Source organism: Polypterus senegalus, chromosome 14 (genome assembly GCF_016835505.1).
Source record: "Polypterus senegalus isolate Bchr_013 chromosome 14, ASM1683550v1, whole genome shotgun sequence".
Lineage (NCBI taxonomy): Eukaryota > Metazoa > Chordata > Cladistia > Polypteriformes > Polypteridae > Polypterus > Polypterus senegalus.
In genome coordinates this window covers 95,409,738-95,429,920 of record NC_053167.1, presented here as the reverse complement: position 1 = coordinate 95,429,920, position 20,183 = coordinate 95,409,738, and the positions used below count along the sequence as shown (strand labels likewise).

General features: G+C 38.3%; 1 protein-coding gene across 1 annotated transcript in view; it reads right to left on the bottom strand.

Moving 5' to 3' along the window:
- st6galnac3 (ST6 (alpha-N-acetyl-neuraminyl-2,3-beta-galactosyl-1,3)-N-acetylgalactosaminide alpha-2,6-sialyltransferase 3) overlaps window positions 1–20,183 on the bottom strand; it is a 647,630-nt gene that overhangs the window by 263,290 nt on the left and 364,157 nt on the right. Inside the window, exon 3 of the mRNA XM_039735008.1 lies at window positions 16,862–17,271. Within this exon, the coding sequence (XP_039590942.1) occupies window positions 16,862–17,271 (410 nt within the window). The remainder of the gene's footprint in view (window positions 1–16,861; window positions 17,272–20,183) is intronic.

Sequence of the window (20,183 nt, the reverse complement as noted above, 5' to 3'; positions counted from 1 at the left end):
TCTAATACAAAAGAAATCGACTGCCTTGCTTAATTAACATAAAAACTAAACTCTAAAGAAATACCCATAATGCACCATGCTGTTAGCGCTGACTGCCGGGTCATTACAGTATACAGTATATAAAAATGATTAATACAAAATCTTCACTCTAACTAACGGAATCACTGCTACCTGTTGGCTCACTGGAATCTTTTTCTTTTTGTGACTTTAACCCCTTAACGCGCACACGCATCGGTCCGGGACATAACAGCGTTTAAAAACGTTACAGTAGTGTGTGCATGCCCATCTGCCATGCATCTCGACATACTACCAATCAAATGAAACTTTAAAGTCTCGTCTTACCGATGATATAAACCATTTTGACACACAACAACCACAGCACTGACACTAAAGCCTTTTTACAGAGAAGTACATACTTTTAAGAGTTGACTTTCCCTACCTTTGAAGACCCCTGCAAGTCAAACATCAATATTTCCGAGCAGTATTGATCCCATTCTGTCCGTAAGGCTCCAGCGAATATAATCCAGTAAAACGATTAGGTCCAAAACACACGATATATCCTCAAAGGGACAAAACTCCAGAAAACGTTTCATAACTTGAGACTAGCTACGTAATTTTTTTTCATTTCTATTGATCATATCAGACGTAATTTGTTTCTGTCGGCGATAACCATGCTACCGCATGAAACACGGAAGTGTTAGCTTCTGATCGACACCTAAGTTGGCCAATTACGACGGGTCTGGGGTTGACTGGCACCTCGTATAGCCAACGAGTGTCAGAGACAGCTGAATGATGACGAGTAACTCGAAACCCTGGTAGAATCTACCAGTTTGATTGGACACTGTGACTGACACTCAAAACTTCCAGCCAATGAGCAGCCGAGCATTTTGATATGTAACTTGCCATACTAACTTGTAAACAAAACGATCGGAGCTGCGAAGGTGGCATTTGTGCCAGTCTGCAGAGTTGGTGCGTGGTTGTTTATTGTGATTTCGCCAAGTTTTTCGCATTTTAAATATGAATAAAGTAGAAGATAAACGTAAATAAACTCTCGATTAAATAATAGATGCATGTACGCGGCGTGAAAGTATTCAATTGGCCCAGGAGACGTCTAATGGCAGAGAGCGACACGTGCCACGCCCTTGTGCTTTCTGCTTGCTAGTGATTGCTGCCATCAAGTGGCACATGGAAAAACGCTGAGCTGTGTTGTAACAGTTTGTAAAAGAAATGTATATAGTTTGTGTGCATTTTATAAAAAAAGTAAAAATAAAAATATAAATATATTTTTGGCCCATAAGACTTGTATTGACTATTTTTACATAGAAATGTGTATTTTTTATTGTTTTTATTATTTTTATAACTAATAGAGTGACACTGTGTGTAGATATAGATTCCTTTAGGTGTAAGCTTTCAGTAGAGCCCTCATTGATATATGTGGGTTGAAGCATTCAAAAGTTATTACACTTTTTCCATACGTTCCAAAATGTGGATAATGGTCCCTCTAAAAAGCCCCTGGGCATGCCCACATAAAACTGGTGTAAAAATGTCATTTTTACAGGTATTCTTTTCAAATTTGAAATGTGAGTAGTCAACAAGTTATTCTGTTGGTACATAGTGTGTTTCTGTCCCCACCTACCTACTGCAGCTTTATTTTCCTTTATTTTCATAAAAAACTTAGGCGAGAACAAAAAATTCGTTTTTTGTGAGTTCTAATGTGCATAACTTTTGATCAGTCACACCTACAGTGATTCTGACTACTAAGGGTGAAACTAGAGAATGTTACCTTTACAAAGAGACCCGACATGTGTTTATACTCCAGATAGTTCAATAACAGCAATGATTCTAATTTGGAGAGGTCGACCACTCAACGGGACGACACGAGGAACAGTGTCCTGAAGCAACCACAGGCTCCCAGCGCTGTAGCAGTTCGCCGTAAAAGAGAATCAGAAAAGATTACGGTCAAGCTATAAGTGCCTGCCATCGAGGGGTGATGCAAGGAACATTATAAATGCAAGAGCACAGTATTACTTAGCCACTAACCTGGTCACGACCCTGCCTGATTGCTGTGTCTTTGTATAGGAGAGCTGTAGATCCCGTTACAATTAATTACCGTGCTGTTCCTGTTTCACGCTGAATAAAGCTGGTTTTGCTAAAGTACTGAGACTCAGCCTCATGTTTTGGAGTGCATGACAGTGACTCGCACGTTACAGCACACACATGTGGTCACCTTGCTATAGTAAACAGTATACGCTCATACGGATATTGACTATATGAGTGAGGCACGCCGACTGAGACCGAGCATAGGAGACGATTACCCACAATCCCCACGTGACGCTCGACGGACAAAGCATATATGTACACTCGTGTTGCAAGACCTCGCTCATTTATCAAGTTAAAATTTATTACAAATTTTAGCTTGTCTTGCAAAACACTTGCAAACCAAGTTACTCACAATCCAAGGTTTCACTGTACTAAAAAGCTCCTCAGTCTACAAGTCAATCAGCATCCAAGTTCTGTGAAGCAACAAAACTAAGCTCATCGCCCATTTATATGAATATAGTTGTAGTATTTTATTGGTTTTCAAAGAAATACTTACTTGAACAAAATCATTTTGAGTGTGTAAATCTTAACAGGTTCTTTTATTTTTCCCTCACAGCGTTCAAAAAAAAAGTTTGGAAAAATTTGATGTCAGGACCAATAATGTGAACTTCAGATGTAATAAATAATCACTACTCATTATGAATGAACATTGATCGACAAAGTCAGCATGACATTTAGCAGAGACAGCTTCATTTGTATGTTACACTGAAATCTAAAAGAGTATTCTAAAGTGTTTGTAAGCATTGGCCTTGAAATTCTGACACTTTATTTTTCCATTCTGACATAAAAAAGCAATAATCACTGATTGTCTAACCAAGAAGAAAGAATAAAAATAAGTGAAATAAGCTCATTTGGATCATGTCGCCACAATGCCTCATGGTTGTAATTTGTGCAACATTTTAAGCAGCTGCCCCAGTGGATTAGTACAGCAATATCATAAAAGATTCAATAACTTCAAACAAATGAAACGGGACACAGGCTGGGAGGATTATCATTAGATCAAGAGAGTGTCTGATCCATTACCAAGTATGCATGTAAACAGTTATTACAGTTTCTCATTATTATTTGAGCAGATTCTGAAAGAAACTGCAATTACAGCGTTGTCCACATTAGGATCAGCTCCATTTAACATCTATGACTCTGCGCACGCCTCAAGAATGGTGCATTATCTTTGTTTCTGGTTACATCACTCAAATATGAACAAAGATGAACTTGAATTAAAATCTACAGTTTTGTAAAGAGCTTCTTTGCAAGTTAGCACCAGTAGCAGCTCTTACAAGGCTCCTCCATGACTCCTCGCATGTGATCCATCATCTCCCAGAACTCACTCCCCATTTCCAAATTTTTCCATTGGCAACAGTCCTGGCTTGACAAGTAGTGAATAATTTCCTTATATAGTGGAGACGTTTTTATCAAAAATGTACCAACATATTTAATTGTATAGCTGTTATTTTCTTCAACAGTTTTTTAAAGGTGTGCTAGTTGTAACTTTCTGAGGGATGAGATTGGGTTTAGCCTCGCAAATACCTAAAGACTATGCTGCATTCAAGTTATATTTGTTTCATTGATTTGTTCCATTCAATTACATTCTCTGCTGAACAATGAGTTTTCTTCTCTGGATTAACTCTGCAACACAAAGAAATGTATCGCTACAGAGGTGCAGTTCAGAATATAGTCATGATTTGACATAACTTTATCTTGCTGTTTCCTAAAGGACATTAAGTTGGAGTCAGTAAATTGTAAATGTCTTCAGAATTTGTAGCCATAACTCCTACAGCTGGCTTGTTTTTAATGAAGTGTGTTTTGAAGCCAGTCTGGTTCAGAAAGACAAAAAGACAAGAGCTGTGAGCAGCCTGCTGGGGGAAAGTGAACAACTGAGAAAAACTGAAAACGATCATAAAAAATAAAGAGAATCAACAGCAAGAGAAGAAGACCATGGAAAACGAAGCAGGCTTTGGTTTCCATCTGAAGCCCAGTACATCCCTTTCTTTTATTTTAAAATGAACTACAATGTAAAACAGCATACTTAATTTTTTCCAACAAAGAAGTGAATTTAGAAAATGACTAGCCTGCTCAATGTGTAACACTGGTCATGGACAGGTTTTCACGCCTGCTTTACCACCCATCTGCTACTTTTTATTTATAAAAGTGTGTTCTGAAACTGGTCAAGTGCTCTTTGCCTATGGAAGTATTCCTATAGCAAGAGGTGCACAATACGATTTCAAACCTACTGTGGATATCTCAGACAAAGTTGGAATTCCAATCTCTGGATTACTTTGATCTACTTTGTTAATTCCTGAGAGGATATTGTCTAGTCACATGACCTTTGGGGTTCACAATGCAATTTGCAATTTAAGAGCCTTGCTCAAGGGCCCAACAGAGTAGGATCCATTCCCATTACTGCCAGAGGTAAATGGAACTGAACCCATTACTAATTAATGATCAGTTTAAAATGGATGCAAACCAGGTATACAATGAAAAATTTACTGTAGATAAGGGTACGTGGTGACTTTTTAAATGGCCTTCTATGAGTGTATTTATGTAAGTGTGCCCTATGCCATGTTGGCCCCTCATCCAGTGTTGCCCAGTGCTACCAACATAGGGTCCAGCTACCAATGACCCTAAACTGAATTAAGCAGAGACAGGAAATAAATCATTGAATGATTATAGTAATAGGAAGCTTCACAATAATTTAGGATTGTAATTGTTTTGTCTTAAAGACAGACCTAATGCTCCTATTAAGACAGTAATAAATACTAAGGTCTGTTTTAATTGAAGAAGGGTCCTAGGGTGACCCTGTTCTCTCATTCTGTTCACACTCTATATTATGTAGATCTGAACAGAATGTTTCAAATCCTCAGTATAGTGTTCATAATTACACTTAACACAATATTGCAAGCCAAGTCAAGCATCTGAAAAGATTTACGCTTTCATTCTTTAAAGCAGTGACTCTTTAGCTTTTTTGGTTGCAACCCAATTTAGCACTTTTTGTGTCTTTGAGACCCAGAATCACCTTGGGGGGTATGACTTGACAACTTTCTAGGCTTGAAAAATGGATGTATTAGGTAGGTTTTTAAGCTTTTCCTCTGTGCCCGATTGAGTGCAATGTAAAGCACCAGTGCAAGCAAGATTTTTTTTTAATTTTATAGAAAGCAATTAACTTTAAAACACAATTTTAGGTGTCAAATGCATATACAGTATAACACATTTGTGAAGAAATAACTTTGACTTTAAAAGTACCAAACCTATCCTATAACAAATCATACCAATACAACCTAGATGTAGGAGTCTAGGCATCCAATATGGCCAGACACCCAGGTGGCTCTTCAGCTAATAAAGTTGATTGGTTTCTAATCTGGCAAGGCCTCTGAATCTCAATTAGCATGAATGTATGCTGGCCTTCTGCTTCCTTGATCTAGAACCAGGGGGACACCGTACTGTAGGGCTGTCTTCCTTGGTTCAGGCCTCATGGCCTTTGACTAATTTTATTTAGACATGCCTCATCTTACATCAAAAACATTTTTGTCTTCGTCTCTGTAAGTCCTTGAAAACTTCTACCAACCAGCCCTTCACTGTAGTCCCCCAGGCTAGTTTATGTATGCCACTTGAATGTAGAGGTCAGTTTCCTGACCTGATATTCTCTTGGTAAAACAAGTATTATCTATCTGGCCTAGTATGTTGTGGGTAGAACAAGCTTCTTTAGCCCCTTTTACTGTTAGGTCCGAAACTGTCTGGTCGTTTTAATCTAAGATTTATTTAAAGACGCAGTTTACATACAATTACCAAAAATATTAGATATTAAAAAGTCACAGGAATCAAGTGAAACGACATCAAAAGTACATTAACAAAGTCATATTTTTAACTCATATCATTTTTCTTTATTCCTGAGTATATTTTACTCTCCATTACAATATCAACACACAAGGGCTCTCTTCAAAAAGGTAATATCATGATGGCACATACTAGTAAACAAGATCAACTGACCAAGCTGGTAGAGCCAGAGCACAGGGAGCTTTGGCACCTGTAAGAAGAAAAACACCACACTGGGGTCTGAACCCAGTCTCTTGGAGCTGTCAAGGATCTGCACTAGCAACTTTACCATCATCCTGGCCTTTAACATAATTTATCAAGTAAAATTAACATGAAGAAGTAAATATCTCAGCATTTTCAATTACTAAGCTTATGACTTTTCAAACACTTTTAATCTAGTTTTGTTTTTTGAGGGGCTGTAGCCTATACCAGTCAAACTGAGAGCAAGGCAGGATGCAACACTGGACTGGGTGCTAGTTCATCAGATTTGGATAAACATGGAGTGAGGCAATCACAAGATGACTGTTGTAAAAGATGTTGAGCGTCTGACTAAGACTTTTAACAAGAATCTGGCGTAGCAGAACCTCCAGGGTCAAGGATGGAATTCCTTTGAAAAACGGGTGGGAGGTATTTTTTGGGCTCAAATCTGCCCTGACAGTGACTTTTCTTTTCTTTGTCAAGTTAAACAAATATGTTGCCATATGGGGGGATGTGTCTGATTAAAAAAGTATATGACATTTATTGGGTGCTGCTGTAACGATGATAGTCGAATATTTGGTTTATGGTCAATTATTTATTTATTTTTTTTTTTGAGGGGTATTACATTATTGCAGCATCAAAAAGAAAAGAAGGGATTAAATTGTAAGTGCATATGGTAAGTACAGTATTATAGAATTGCAGTGTTTGACTGCATGAAACTCCTAATAATTAAAAAATTAAGATCAAGCTATGATGACTTAAAACTGGTTATTTTGATTGTGGTTTTAGACAAGGAAAGAAGCATTACTTTGGTTAAATTCTGGATCGAATATTTGCAAATAAAACTGAGCTCCCTTTAAAGTCAAGTCAAAGTGAACTTTATTGTCATCTCAACCATATACAAGTATACAGATAGATGAAATTATGAAGCTCAGGGTCCACAGTGTAACAACATGTCGTGCAAATAATAAATTAAAAATAGAATTAAATTTAAAATTAAAACACAAACAAGACAAGACATTGTGCAAAGAGAAGACAAAGAAGTAGCAGCAATATTGACGTGTAGTTAGCAATATGAACACTGATGTAATGTATGGTATTTGCAATCTAGATACATAAATATAGTCAATAGATATGTAATATAATAAATAAATAATAAATAATAGATAAGATAATACAGAAATTATCAGTGTATGATAATAGTTGTTTAAGACATGTGTAAACAATGACAGGTCAGAATGTTTCACAGCAGAAGGATATCAAGAGCGTCAAAATACTTAAAGGTCAGTATGAGATTTTCAGTTCTTTTTCTACATGCACACTAGTTTTTGCAGGAAAGTGGCTTGCATGTATAAAAGTTCTGTTTTTAGAGGTGGTTGAAGCCGTGTGGAAGATCCCAGGGGGCAGCATGGTGTTAAGGAGTCTGACAGCTTGGGGGTAAAAACTCTCCTGCAGCTTGGCAGATCTGGCTTTGATGCTGCAGTATCTTCTCTTGGATGGTAGAAGTGTGAAAAGTCCATGTGAGGGGTGTAAGACACTGCGTTTGTAAAATATGTCCTGTAGTGAAGGGAGAGGCACCCCAATAATGTTCTCTGCTGTCTTCACTATCCTTTGCAGGCACTTGCGGTCGGATATGTTGCAGTTGCCATACCAGACAGTGATGCAGCTGGTCAGAACACCTCTGTAGAACATGGTGAGGATGGAAGTGGGAAGACTTGCTCGCTTCAGCCGCCTTGGGCAATGTAGTCTTTGCTGGGCTTTCTTGATTAGTGATGAGGTGTTATGTGTCCACTTAAGTTCCTCAGTTATGTGCACACCAAGGAATTTGGTACTCCTAACAGTCTCCACATCTCAACCGTTGATGGTGAGTGGGATGTGGGCAGGATGTAATTTTCTGAAGTCCACGATTATCTCTTTTGTCTTGTCAACATTGAGAGATAGATTGTTTTTTTCTGTCACCATGCAATTGGAGCCTTCCACCTCATCTCTGTATGTTGTTTCATCTTCCCTGCTTATCAGTCCCAGCACCGTTTCCAAAACTTGATGATGTGGTTGGTGTTGTTGGCTGTGCAGTCATGAGTCATTATGGACTAAGCACTTTGAGCTCCAGTGCTCAGTGTGATGTTGCTGGAAGTGTTGCAGCCCATCCGAACTAACTGGGGCCTCTCTGTCAAGAAGTCCAGGATCCAATTGCAGAGGGTGGTGTTCAGGCCCAACCTGCTCAGTTTTACAACCAGCTTTTAAGGGATGATTGTATTGAAGGCAGAGCTAAAGTCTATGAATAGCATCCTGACATATGTGTCTTTTTTATCCAGATGTGTCAGGGAGAGGTGAAGGCCAGAGCATATGGCATCCTCAGTTGACCTGTTTGAGTGGTATGCAAACTGAAGAGGGTCAAGGGAGGCAGGGAGATTAGTCTTTATGTGTGACATGACTAACCTTTCGAAGCACTTCATTATGATTGGCGTGTGTGCAACTGGTCGGTAGTCATTCAAGTACGTCACTGCTGACTTCTTCGGCACTGGTATGATGGTGGTTGTCTTGAAGCATGCTGGGACTGACGACTAGCTCAGAGATGTGTTGAAGATGTCTGTGAGGACACCAGCCAGTTGACTGGCACATTCTTTGAGCACACAACCAGGTATGTTTTCAGGTCCTGCAGCCTTGTGTGGATTGACTCTGGATAGAGTCCTCCTCACGTCAGTTGTGGAGAGACAGAGTACCTGGTGAGTGGAGGGAGGTGTTGCTTTTCTCGCAGGCTCTTTGTTCTACACCTTAAACCGTGCAAAGAAGTCGTTCAGCTCATCCGGAAGAGAGGCATCACCATCGCTGCTGTGTGGGTTGGGCTTGTAGTTTGTAATTGTCTGAATGCCCTGCCACATATGACGTGTGTCTCTGGTGCTGCTGAATTGTTTGTTAATCCTCTGCACGTATGCCCACTTAGCTCTCCTTATAGCGTGAGACAGGTTGGCTCTGGTCACCCTGAGATCATAAAGTTCCGCTAGTGCCTGGTTAGCATTTGCGCTAGATGGGCGGTAGACGGAAACCACCAGCACGCAACTGTATTCCTTTGGCAGGTAGAAAGGCCGACACCCTACCAATAAAACCTCTATTAGTGGGGAGTAGTGTCACGCAACTGAGGCAGCGTTCGCACACCACTCTGTTCCCTTAATACAGAAGAAACATTAGTCATTATTTCCATTTTAACTATAGTTGAAATACTGATTTTATTCTGTCATGCTTGATGAAAACTTTTGAAATTTTATATGACAGTAGCCCTATGAAGCAGACATCTGACTCAATACGTACAAGAGTACTCACTTTAAATGGGGATTATGCAGATATCAATTTTAAAGTATAACAAATCTAAATAAGTAAACACAGTAATGTTAAAAATACTATACCAACACTATACACACTAAGGTTGTGAGGTATACTGCTACTGAAAAAAAACAATTTTTAAAACAGTACAGTACCAGCATTTCTTTAATTTTAGTATGCAAAGTAGATGGTAGTTTTCAAGCAACTTAAGTCGGTCATTTATTAGTGTGAGTGTTTGATTGTTAAAATGAATATACATATTACATCTAGGTCGAAGAGTCAAGAGACTTTTAATGTACTGTATATATTGAAAAAAACACACAGGAGACTGAAAGAAGTGACAAAACCCACTCCTCTTAAAGATTTGTGGGGTGCAGCACTGCAAGGAGGCGCACGTGTTTGCAGGATGAGGAAATGTAGCAGAAGCAGGGGGGGGATTAAGTTATTTGCTACGTAACCATTTTGGTACCTTTACTGGAGTGTGAAAAGTGGTACTGATAACAAACTCAAAAGTATAGCACCGATCCAACACTAATACACACACACACACACACCTACATAGATCACGTTTGGAATCTCCAACTGACCTCATGATTCTGGGGAATATGGCAGGCAACCCTACACAGATACGGGGGGCAACATGCACAGTGCACAAGGGGTACAACCAGGTGCAGGGGGACTGACTTAATATTATTTTGTTAAAATTAATCAAATTGGATTGGCAAGTTTTGCTGGGCTGAATAGCCTTCTCTTATCAAAATTGTCCTAATGTTCCAACTACTGTACTACCCTCTAAACATATTAGTAAATGTTATTGATTAATATTTTAATTGTTGTCAGTTTACAAAACAACATCTTTAGACCAAAAAAACATGGTTATGGAAAGAAAGGTATTGAGTTCAGCACTTTCAAAAGCACTAGGACTTTTTAATTTGTTGCATAAAAGATGTTAAAGTAAATACTGAACAGCAAGATGAATTCAATTTAGGTACGTATTTTCTAGGTGAAATGTGTGTAAAACTGATTGAAGTGGTTTGTTTTTCCTCATCACTAAACTTGGACTTTTGATAGGTTCTCGTAACATAATGTAGAAAAATAAGTACATAAATAAATAATATTAAGTATTTTCTAAGATTTCCGTATTTTTTTAGATGACCCTAAATATTTAATATTTTCATTTTTTATGAGGAGTGCATTTTTCAAGTCTTATCAAGCCCTCGACCACATGGATGGGATCCTTACTTGTACCTGCTGTTACTCCTGCGACTCACCAGCCTGAATGAAATCAAGCAAGACTTGAAAATAGATGAACTGGAGGAAGGCATAACTGGTCCTGGAATGCAAACACCTTTTCATCTTCCAAACAGTCCTCGGTATTATGTTTTATTTTACTTTGCTCTGATATGTTTTAATTCTACTATTTAGACTTGAGTGTATCCTCTGGAGTTTTTGTGTGAATCTGAATGTGTACTGAACAATTTAGACTTGAGTGTATCCTCTGCACTGAACAATGTCACACGGATTTTCTTTTCATGGCCAACGAAGCAGATAAACTTTTGTTACTTTTCCCTTCCCTTGTCATTTTAAAATACACATATTAGTGACCCAGTAATGAAATGGAAAAATCAGCCAAGTCCATGCCGCCTTCATTTTTGCATGACTGTCATTTTAATGTGTGTATGTGTGAAATGAACAAAGACGATTGCATCTCATTTGTTTTTTAAAAAGGAACTGCCAATATACCTAAGGATACTCAGAAAAAGATACAAGAGCAAAAAGGTGTTCATTTCAACAATATGAATTCGCTCGTTTAATGTGTTATAAAGAGAAGACCATCTGTTAAAGTCTTGTTTGACGCATTCCATTGTGTTGCAAAAGCTGAAGTTAAGTTTTTTTTGTAACAAAAAAAAATGTTTTTATAGTATAGAATTAACTGTTAGTAATTCTCTCCCCTATTTTACACTAAATTTATACAGTTTAGAAATGTGTGGGAATACAGCAGTTGTTCAGTTCACCAAATCTCTTCTTTTTCAAGTTTTCATTGTTAAGATTTTTAAGATGTTTTAAGTTTACAATGCTATTGTAGCTCTTAAGTTTGGAATTCAGAAATATTCTGACTATCTCCCCTGACGCTGCTAAGAGAGGCTTGAGCCCCCCTGTGACCTGGGGGCTAAGCAATGGCAGAAAATGGATAGACACATTTCATCCAGGGTTCTTGTTTATGACCATGGCATCGTACCTCATACTTCATTCTTTACATTCACTTAATCCATATACTTAGCAATTCAGGGGCAGATGGTGCTGGGCATATTCTGGCAAGGCAGGTGCCACTCCATCACGGGGCACACACATGCAGACTTATTCACATGTTGCTAATTTTAAATTGCAAAATCCCCCATCATGCATGTCTTTGGCATATGGGTTAAAAAGCAGAGGACAAGGAAAAAACTCCTCACACATTCAGGGACTCCTGTAATCTCCATGCTTTCTGTAAGTTGTGTTCTTAACAAAAATTACCCTGAAATAATGTGTCATCCTACAAAGGGAAAATCTGATTTGCTCTTGCTTTATCATTACAAATTGTGGGAGTTTATAGAGCCTCTTTTTGTTTGCTAAATTATTTAAAGATATTTCTTGAAGCACACTTTCAAATCCAAATTAAAAGCATGTACTCCATTAGACATGTTCTTGTGTCTACCAAATCCTGACCCTTCATTTCTGATACGAGCTGCTCAGCTGCAGCATCTTTGGGGTTATTTTCTGCAAAGCTGCCATGATGCTGATTGTCTTTGACATTACGAGTACTGTAGCAGGGTGGAGGATTTTTAAACTCTTTATATTCTTTGTATGGTGATATTTGGAAAATAAAGCAGACCGCTGAGGCATAACAATTAAAACATTGAGGCTTGGTGTGGCCTGAATTGTCTGTTTGTACCTGTGTTTGTATGTACTGTAACTGGTGTCTAATCTCTGCATTTACACAGACATGAAACGACCAGCATGCACAAATGAAGTACATCTTAGCCAGGTGACATCTTTTAAATACAAAGTGTGACATACGGATCAATAGAAATAAAAAGACAGGAGAAATGTCCTTAGTGATTTAAATTTTTCATTTATATTTTAGATCAAGTATGATAGTAAAAGTTATTATTACTGTAGCATTTATTTGGATTTTTCTGAAGAAAAATGTCATCCCAAAGGGAAATTAAACATGTCACCTCCCTACAATTCTAGTGACTTGTATTATTAACGCCCTAATTCAATAACCACATCAGATAACTCAAGTCACGCAAACAGTGATGTGAAAAAAAAGTTACTGTATCAAAAAATCTCACATCTTAATGTCCTCAGAGTGAATCACATTTGGAAAATTGAGATTACACTGGTAATGTGATGTACAAACAAATATGGACGTTAATTTTAGTTCAAGGTTTTGATCGGCTGCTAACATTTCAGGTTAAGGAATCTGATCTTTGCTGGGGTCTTGGAGGGATGAAAATCATCATTATGGAACTGCAGACACTAATAAAGGGAACATCAGGGAGAGAAGAAACCTCATTCAGCTGAGAAACTATAAATTTGGATGATGAAGAATGCATTCCTAGCATCTGCAGTTTTGACAATGATATTTTCTTTGCAGTTGATCTTCAGTTCCCATGTTTTGTTTAAGTTTCTTCTGACTTTTGAAGAGATGGTGTATTTTGTATTAGGATTTTACATTGCTGTTATTACTTTGTTTTAATAAATGCAACTTGTCTTTTGAATAACTTTAATGAGTGAAGTAATAAAGTAGATACAGGGCACCTGATGTAGGAAAATTTGCCACTTTCTTTCTCATAGGGCTAAGAGGCGGAGGGGACACGTCCTCTGGATTAGTTGGGATTGAATGTTATGTAAACTAACATGGCAGAGCAGCGATTAGTGTCAAAGCCTCATGAGTCCACAGCTTCATGTTCAAAACTGCCTTGGCCATTGTCTCTTCTGTATGGAGTTCCCCAAGCGGACTTTGCCTAGATGCTCCATTGCTGATTGGTAGCTCTAGGTTGGCCAAGTGTGATTGTCTTAAGGGATTGGCATGCACCTCATCCAGAGATGGGTGCCACCTTGCACAAGGTGTAGCCAAAATATGCTATGGCCAACAACAACCCCATATTTGAATAAGAAGGTTAAAATGAAGAATGTTAACTGAAATATATTAGAACATTTCTTCTCAAATGTTGCACATGTTTACCAGCTGTTTTTTACCCTGGTCCAGCCCAAGTCCCAGTGCTAACACCTCACAACTGACTTTACGTATCTGTTTTACTAGAATCTGTTCCATGTTCACCTCCATCACAATTGGTTCCTGCCTTGCACTCAGTGATGCAGAAATGGCTTCTGGCCTTTTGGGACCATGAATTTGATTGCATGAGGCAGAAAACAGAGGGATGGTATTCACTGTTTTTTTATTTGCATACAGCAGAAATTTAAATATCAATGTAAAATAATTTGCACTTCTTTATGTGTGTATTATTACTAAAAAAACCATGACATTACTAAAAAAACATGACATTTCAGATGCTGGAAAGACAGATAATTACTAGAATTATATTTCTGTATTTGAAATTATATGAGTGTGAGTATAATTTGGGGATAATTTAAATCTGATTAAACAGTTAAACTTAAAAGATAATTCCTGGTATATGGGCCAAAAGGGAAATTACTAAGCCTATTCTAGATGGAGACATCATGGATCATATTCATGATATATTATCAGCTGACTAAGCAAGAGGGATGGTGGCATTAAATCTAGCTTCAAATCCTTGAATGAAAAGGGACCAAGACCAGCACACAATATAGCTAAATTTAATGTGTATGTGAGTGTGAATTCTTTAAGATATTAGCTGTAAACGATACAGGGTGGTGTACAAGGGAAAGACAACAATCAATCTTTCTATAATAGAGTTCATGAGGAGCATCATGCCCGATCACTTTATAAATGCACTACAGCGCATACTGATAACATGTGAGCCCGGGCTGGCTGAGTGACTTGCTCAGATCACATTGCAAGGCTAATTGTGGGAACTGAACCGACAACCTAATGATTGTCAGTCTAAATCCCTAATTACCGGCTATCTGACAGAAAAGAAAATGTTTTTAACCTGCAGAGTACAAAAACATGCCCACTGTGCATTAATGAATTTTATTAGAGGCTAACTACTCTGTGTCTTAGATGGTATAGTGAGTAGCACAGTGGTTATCACTCCCCACTTGTTCTCTTCAGTGAAGTTTGCATAGGCTCCCTGTGTCCAGGTTTTCTCATGGCACTCAGGTTCACTCCGATATCATATTAACTTGTGTGCTAAGCTACTAGGTGACTCTAACCTGGCTCAGTAGAAGCTGGTATTAGGTGTACATTACCAGCTCCTTCCTGTTTTTGTGAGCCTGCTATGGATAAAGTAGGTTCCAAAAATATTGTAGATAGGAAAACTGTTCTTCCTCACAAGAAGGTTCTGAGAACCAGAATGTGGTCTGATATTCACAAAGACCAATTTATTTTGCATATACAGTAGAACTCTATTGAAAGCTTTTCCAAAACACGAAAGTCTATGCTAACACCAATTCACATGGAAGAAATTAAGTGTTCTAATTCTTTAGATAATAGTAATAATAGTAATCTATATATATAAAATGCTAATGCCTATCCATGTGTCAGGTGATTAATTGTGAACTATTAGGGCTAGAACCCAAATCTTGGTCTTGTTTGAAAGCTTATGACACAATACGTACAGGCACTGCAAAACATTTGAGGTGGTGGGAAACTCAGGAAACTGATCAGTGCTTGAGGGTTTTTATAGTCAAGTAGTAGACGAACAAAGTGACATAGTAAAAAAAAAAGACTGGTGACGTCTGCTAAGCAGCAAGCAAATCACAGAGTTCAGTAATGTGACAAAGGACACTTAGTGTCATATGTGGGATGCACAATACATGAACATCGAACCCAAAGAAATGTGCATGACTGAAGTGTTTTTATAGCAAACTGATTGAGAAGGTGACATGGCAGGAAGAAAAAGAAGAGCAGCAACTTCTGTTAAGCAACTGCAGAAGCTGATTACGTGACAGGAAGAAGAAGAATGACAGCTCTGGCACCATTTTGTGTCAAATACATGTAGCACTGCAACCTGCTGGTTCTTGTGAACTTCTGGGGCTAGAACCTTAATGTTGGTTTTAATCGAAAGCTTAGATCTTGATACATTCTGGAAGGTCAAAAAATTTCAGTTTGCAGCAACCTTGGAAAAGTCGCAAGATCAACAAACTAACATGGCAGAAGGAAAAGTGGTGCCATTTGCTTATCATCTTATTGGTGGGCAGAAAAGTTTATTGTAATAAAAGCTCGATCTCCACAAGCCCATCTATTGATAAAGACCCAGGACGTGCTACATACATGTTACAAATTTGTGTTGCCAAAACGGAACAGTTCATCTTCCTCCATATGAACCACTTTTACCTGAGGACTGGAGGTTCATGTTTCCTAGTAATAATAATAATAATAACTTGTTTTCATGATCTATAAGAACATTACATTCCACTAGATAATTGGGCCTAAGAATATTAAAAGTCTACAAAAGGTTACCTACATACATTCTGAAATTTCAGTATTCTTCCAAGTGTAAAAAAAAAATAATTTCACATTTATGGGAAAGTCACATTGTATAGAAATGTGAAAAATCAAAGTTTTTCATTATTCAGAGGACAAAGAATGACTTTTTTTACAACTTTCTTTTTTTGTAAATATGAACGAAACCATTCATTCAGGGGACATTGTTATTGCTAGCAATGTGAAACTGTTCTCAAACCTGCTGTTTTCAGCAGTCCAAGCACTGTAGGCCTACTGCACAATAATAATCCTTTAGAGGCAGGTTCAGCTCCAGGTTGAAGTAAATGAGTGCATTTTGCCTCTTTCTTATTTTTATTTCCGCAGCTGTTCTAGTTTAGTCCCTGTCATATCTCTTCTTCATTTCTGATACACACTGAGTCCCAAAATATATCCAATAGCTCTCACAGACATCACCCTGGCACAACATTTAATGATCACAAATCTTCTCCACCATGCCTGAGGGTGTTTGCCTCAGGTTACTGACAGCAATACAGACTGACAGAGCTACAGTACCACTCAGCATCAAGAAACTTGAGCCATCATCTGGCCTGTGAATTCCTAAATTAGAAGATTCTCACGCATTACCTACAGACACCCAGAAAAATGTTAATTGTAAAAAGAACCTTATATGCAATTTGTACATTTTATTTAATTTGTAATTTTAAAGAAATTAAAAAAAAACAAAACTCATTGCATACTCCTGAACTGCAGAAAATGTATGGGCTGAGTGAGTATCTTATAATGCTTATGTAGTATCTGCTGATTCAATTGGCAGGGTGAAAGAAGATTTACCTGTCTTTTCCTGTCTCTTCTTTAAACACCTTGTCGCAATAGTTCATTCGCTCTTCTGTAGTCACAAAGATCTTGACACTGGGGTAGTTTTTCACTACTTGACGCAACATGTTGTAAACAAGTCCTTGCCCATCTTGTCTCATGTTACGCAAAGGGCCCCAGATGATGTAGATGGTATCATTGGCCTCACCAAAGAAATACTGCTGCTTCTGTAAAAGCAGGGGAACGCTGGTGTGTGATACAACCCGGACTGTAGTCTTCCGGCCCACATCCTTTTCAAATCCTTTAGTAGGAGCGTTGTTCATTCTCCAGACACAGGAAGTCTGGTCAATAGTAGCACCTGCCCCTCTGCCCAACATCTGTCCTGAGCTGGACACCAGGCTACAGACATCACAGTTTAACTTGAGGGGCTGCAAAGACAAAAATACAAAAGAGAACAGTGAACTATACATCACTCTTTTAACTTTTTAATAAACATGTCATATACATTTCAAGAAAAATGTTGTTGAAGACGCCCGGACACAGACAGATACTGAGACAGCCAGAAGTCCCAAAACACACACTATTTATTTTCCTGCTCTTCTTTCACGGCACACAATGCACAAAGCACCACAAATAGCTCACAATCCTCTCGTTTCTCTTCTTTGCCACCTCCACTTCTCTCCTCGCAAGCTCTGTCCTCTGCCTCCCAACTCTGGCTCCCCGAGTGGAATGAGGCGGCCTCCTTTATACTGCTCCTGGAAGAGCTCCAGGTACTTTCTGATCAACTTCCAGCAGCACTTCCGGGTGTAGCAGAAGTGCTGCATGCCACGGCTCTGGAGCTGCCCAGGCGCCCCCTGTCAGTGGCCATGGTCCCCAGAAGGGTTGTGCTTCTAAGCTCCAAGCCTATGGCCCCAATACTGCTGATGACATGTCCTTTCCCCTGGTACTCTCCTCATAAGGGCATCCTGACCAAGCAAGGACCCCAGCTGTCTGTACCAATGTTTTAAGTTTTTTAATTGCAAGATAATTGGTGCAAATAATGGCAAGGCACAAATAAAATTCATTCTATAAATTCGAAGGACTGTGATGTGGTACAGCTACATGAACTATGCTTAAAGGGTATCAGGTATTAATAAGAGTCGGGAAGAGGTGGACAACACTTGCTGGGAGGCGTGGAGGAACAGAAAAAAGAGAAGAATTGTTTATTACTGTGCTCTGTGATTTACTTGCCTGTGTTATTATGGCTGTTATGCTTGGGGAGCACTGCTTAAAAAAGAAAATTATGAAAAAGGATCTTCTTGGTGCTTTTACCTGGTGTACTGAGTGTCTTGTCTGTTGGGTTTAAGGGGCAACAGTGACCTCTAGTGCCCACGAAGGGAACTAAAATACAGTGTGCGCAACACATTCGTCATTTTTGTGGTTTTAATGTTTGTCATGTTAACATAAATGATGTAATTATGATACATTATAATGACAGCTTGGTAATATGAATTATTATATCATCATTTAGTTAGTTTAGCTGCATTTCCCAACTTAATCAAGGGTATCCACAAGATATCGCATTATGTATATGCAAATAACTTCTTGTTGCAGGCATTTCAGATTAGGAATACAGTACTGTAATCAACATGTATGATAACTTTTAAAAACAACATTTTACACACTGTTTAGATAAACAAAACAGTGAGAAACTGAAGACAATAATATTTGAAATCTGCATGAATATACAAGTACACAATGAAGAGTTCCATCACGATAAGCCAAAGAAACTAAGTGGTTCTCTAAAACCCAACTACCAAAGAAAACGTCTTTATTTAAATCATCAGTGTAAGAGGAGATGGCAGAACAATATTAGACTCATCAATTGAACAGAACACAAATGGAGAATTGAGCATCACGGTGTGCTCAACAGAAAAGATTCTTCTAATGGTCCTCCCTGCCAACCTTTTCCCATTTCAGATGACCATGAGTCTGGTAATAAAGATGTGGTGTTTGACTCACAAGCCCCAGGAATAAATAACAATATGCAGTAGTTGTACAGAAATCAGGAAATAAAATTTAAACACCGGAGTCTTAAAATGCTTCATTATAATTATGGTAACACCACTCAGCTTTCTCCTGAAATGTAACAAATGATCCTTGCAGAGCACAGGTTTAACTTAATTTTGGTCTCTGAAAAAATAGTTTATTTGAATAGTTCCTGACTTCAGTGGAAAGGCGGGCAGGCTTGAAATAAATGTTTTTTTAGGGGCCCAAGCTTTGTTATTGCAATATACAAATGCTCACATCTTACAATTTTTCTAAAAAAGGATGCAAGGAATATATACATTTTGTGAAACAAGATCACAGTTTTAACTTGCAACAGTAACAATTTAATATATTGTAAAATGCAAGTTGAAGTTACCTGATTGAATATAAAAAAAATAGAAAATATTTTATATCTCTTGTGAACTTTCAGAACAGCCCATGGAGTATGTCGGAGAAAACACAACAAGACACTGTGAAATGTTGCAGTCTCCCCGAGGTCCTCATTTATTAGTTGCAAAGCTATTAAACTAATGAAGGACCAAAAACTAACAGTTTAGTCAGCCTTGGCTGCGTTTTCAGGCATTTGCTATAACACTTCTACAGGCTGATAATGGCTCCAACAGTCACAGGTCCAAATCTGAATCAACACCTCCATGCTGTCATCTTATTCATATGGCTCTGGAGCCATCCTTTGACAAAAATTCATACAATGCAACAACATATTTATGTTTACCACACCCTCTCAAGTATATTTGCACCAGGGTTGGGTTCTCCACATTTTCGGCACTACCAGATGCAGCAAGTGGTGTAAGCTATGAGAAACAAGCAACAAGAATATCTGAGTGCCTTTGCATTTAAGATGTACATAAGGATATTCTTGATATTTTTATTCCTGCATTTTAAAAAATGGTCCAATAAGTGGCATCATTTGGGCTACAAAACTCTCAAAGACTTTCTAAAGGCTGTGATGAAAAAAATAGCAAAATCTGAAGTAGGCTGAACTGCTGAGACCTACATCAGACACTACAAGATTAACATTGAACACAGCAGCAAAAATGTTAACTAGAGCTAAGAAGTATTTCCAGATACATAGAGACACAATGTGTGTCCAAGAATTATAGCGAAATAGCAACAGGCCAGGAGATGGTTAACCAAAAACGAAATGTGGTCAGTACAGGCAAGTAGTTAAGACCATGACATCAGAAATAATCGGAAACCAAACAAAAAGAGAGAAGACATTGATCAGAAGACAAAAGCAAAAAGAAGTCAAAACCAGAAGCGCAAACTGGACACAATGGCTTATATGCTTTCA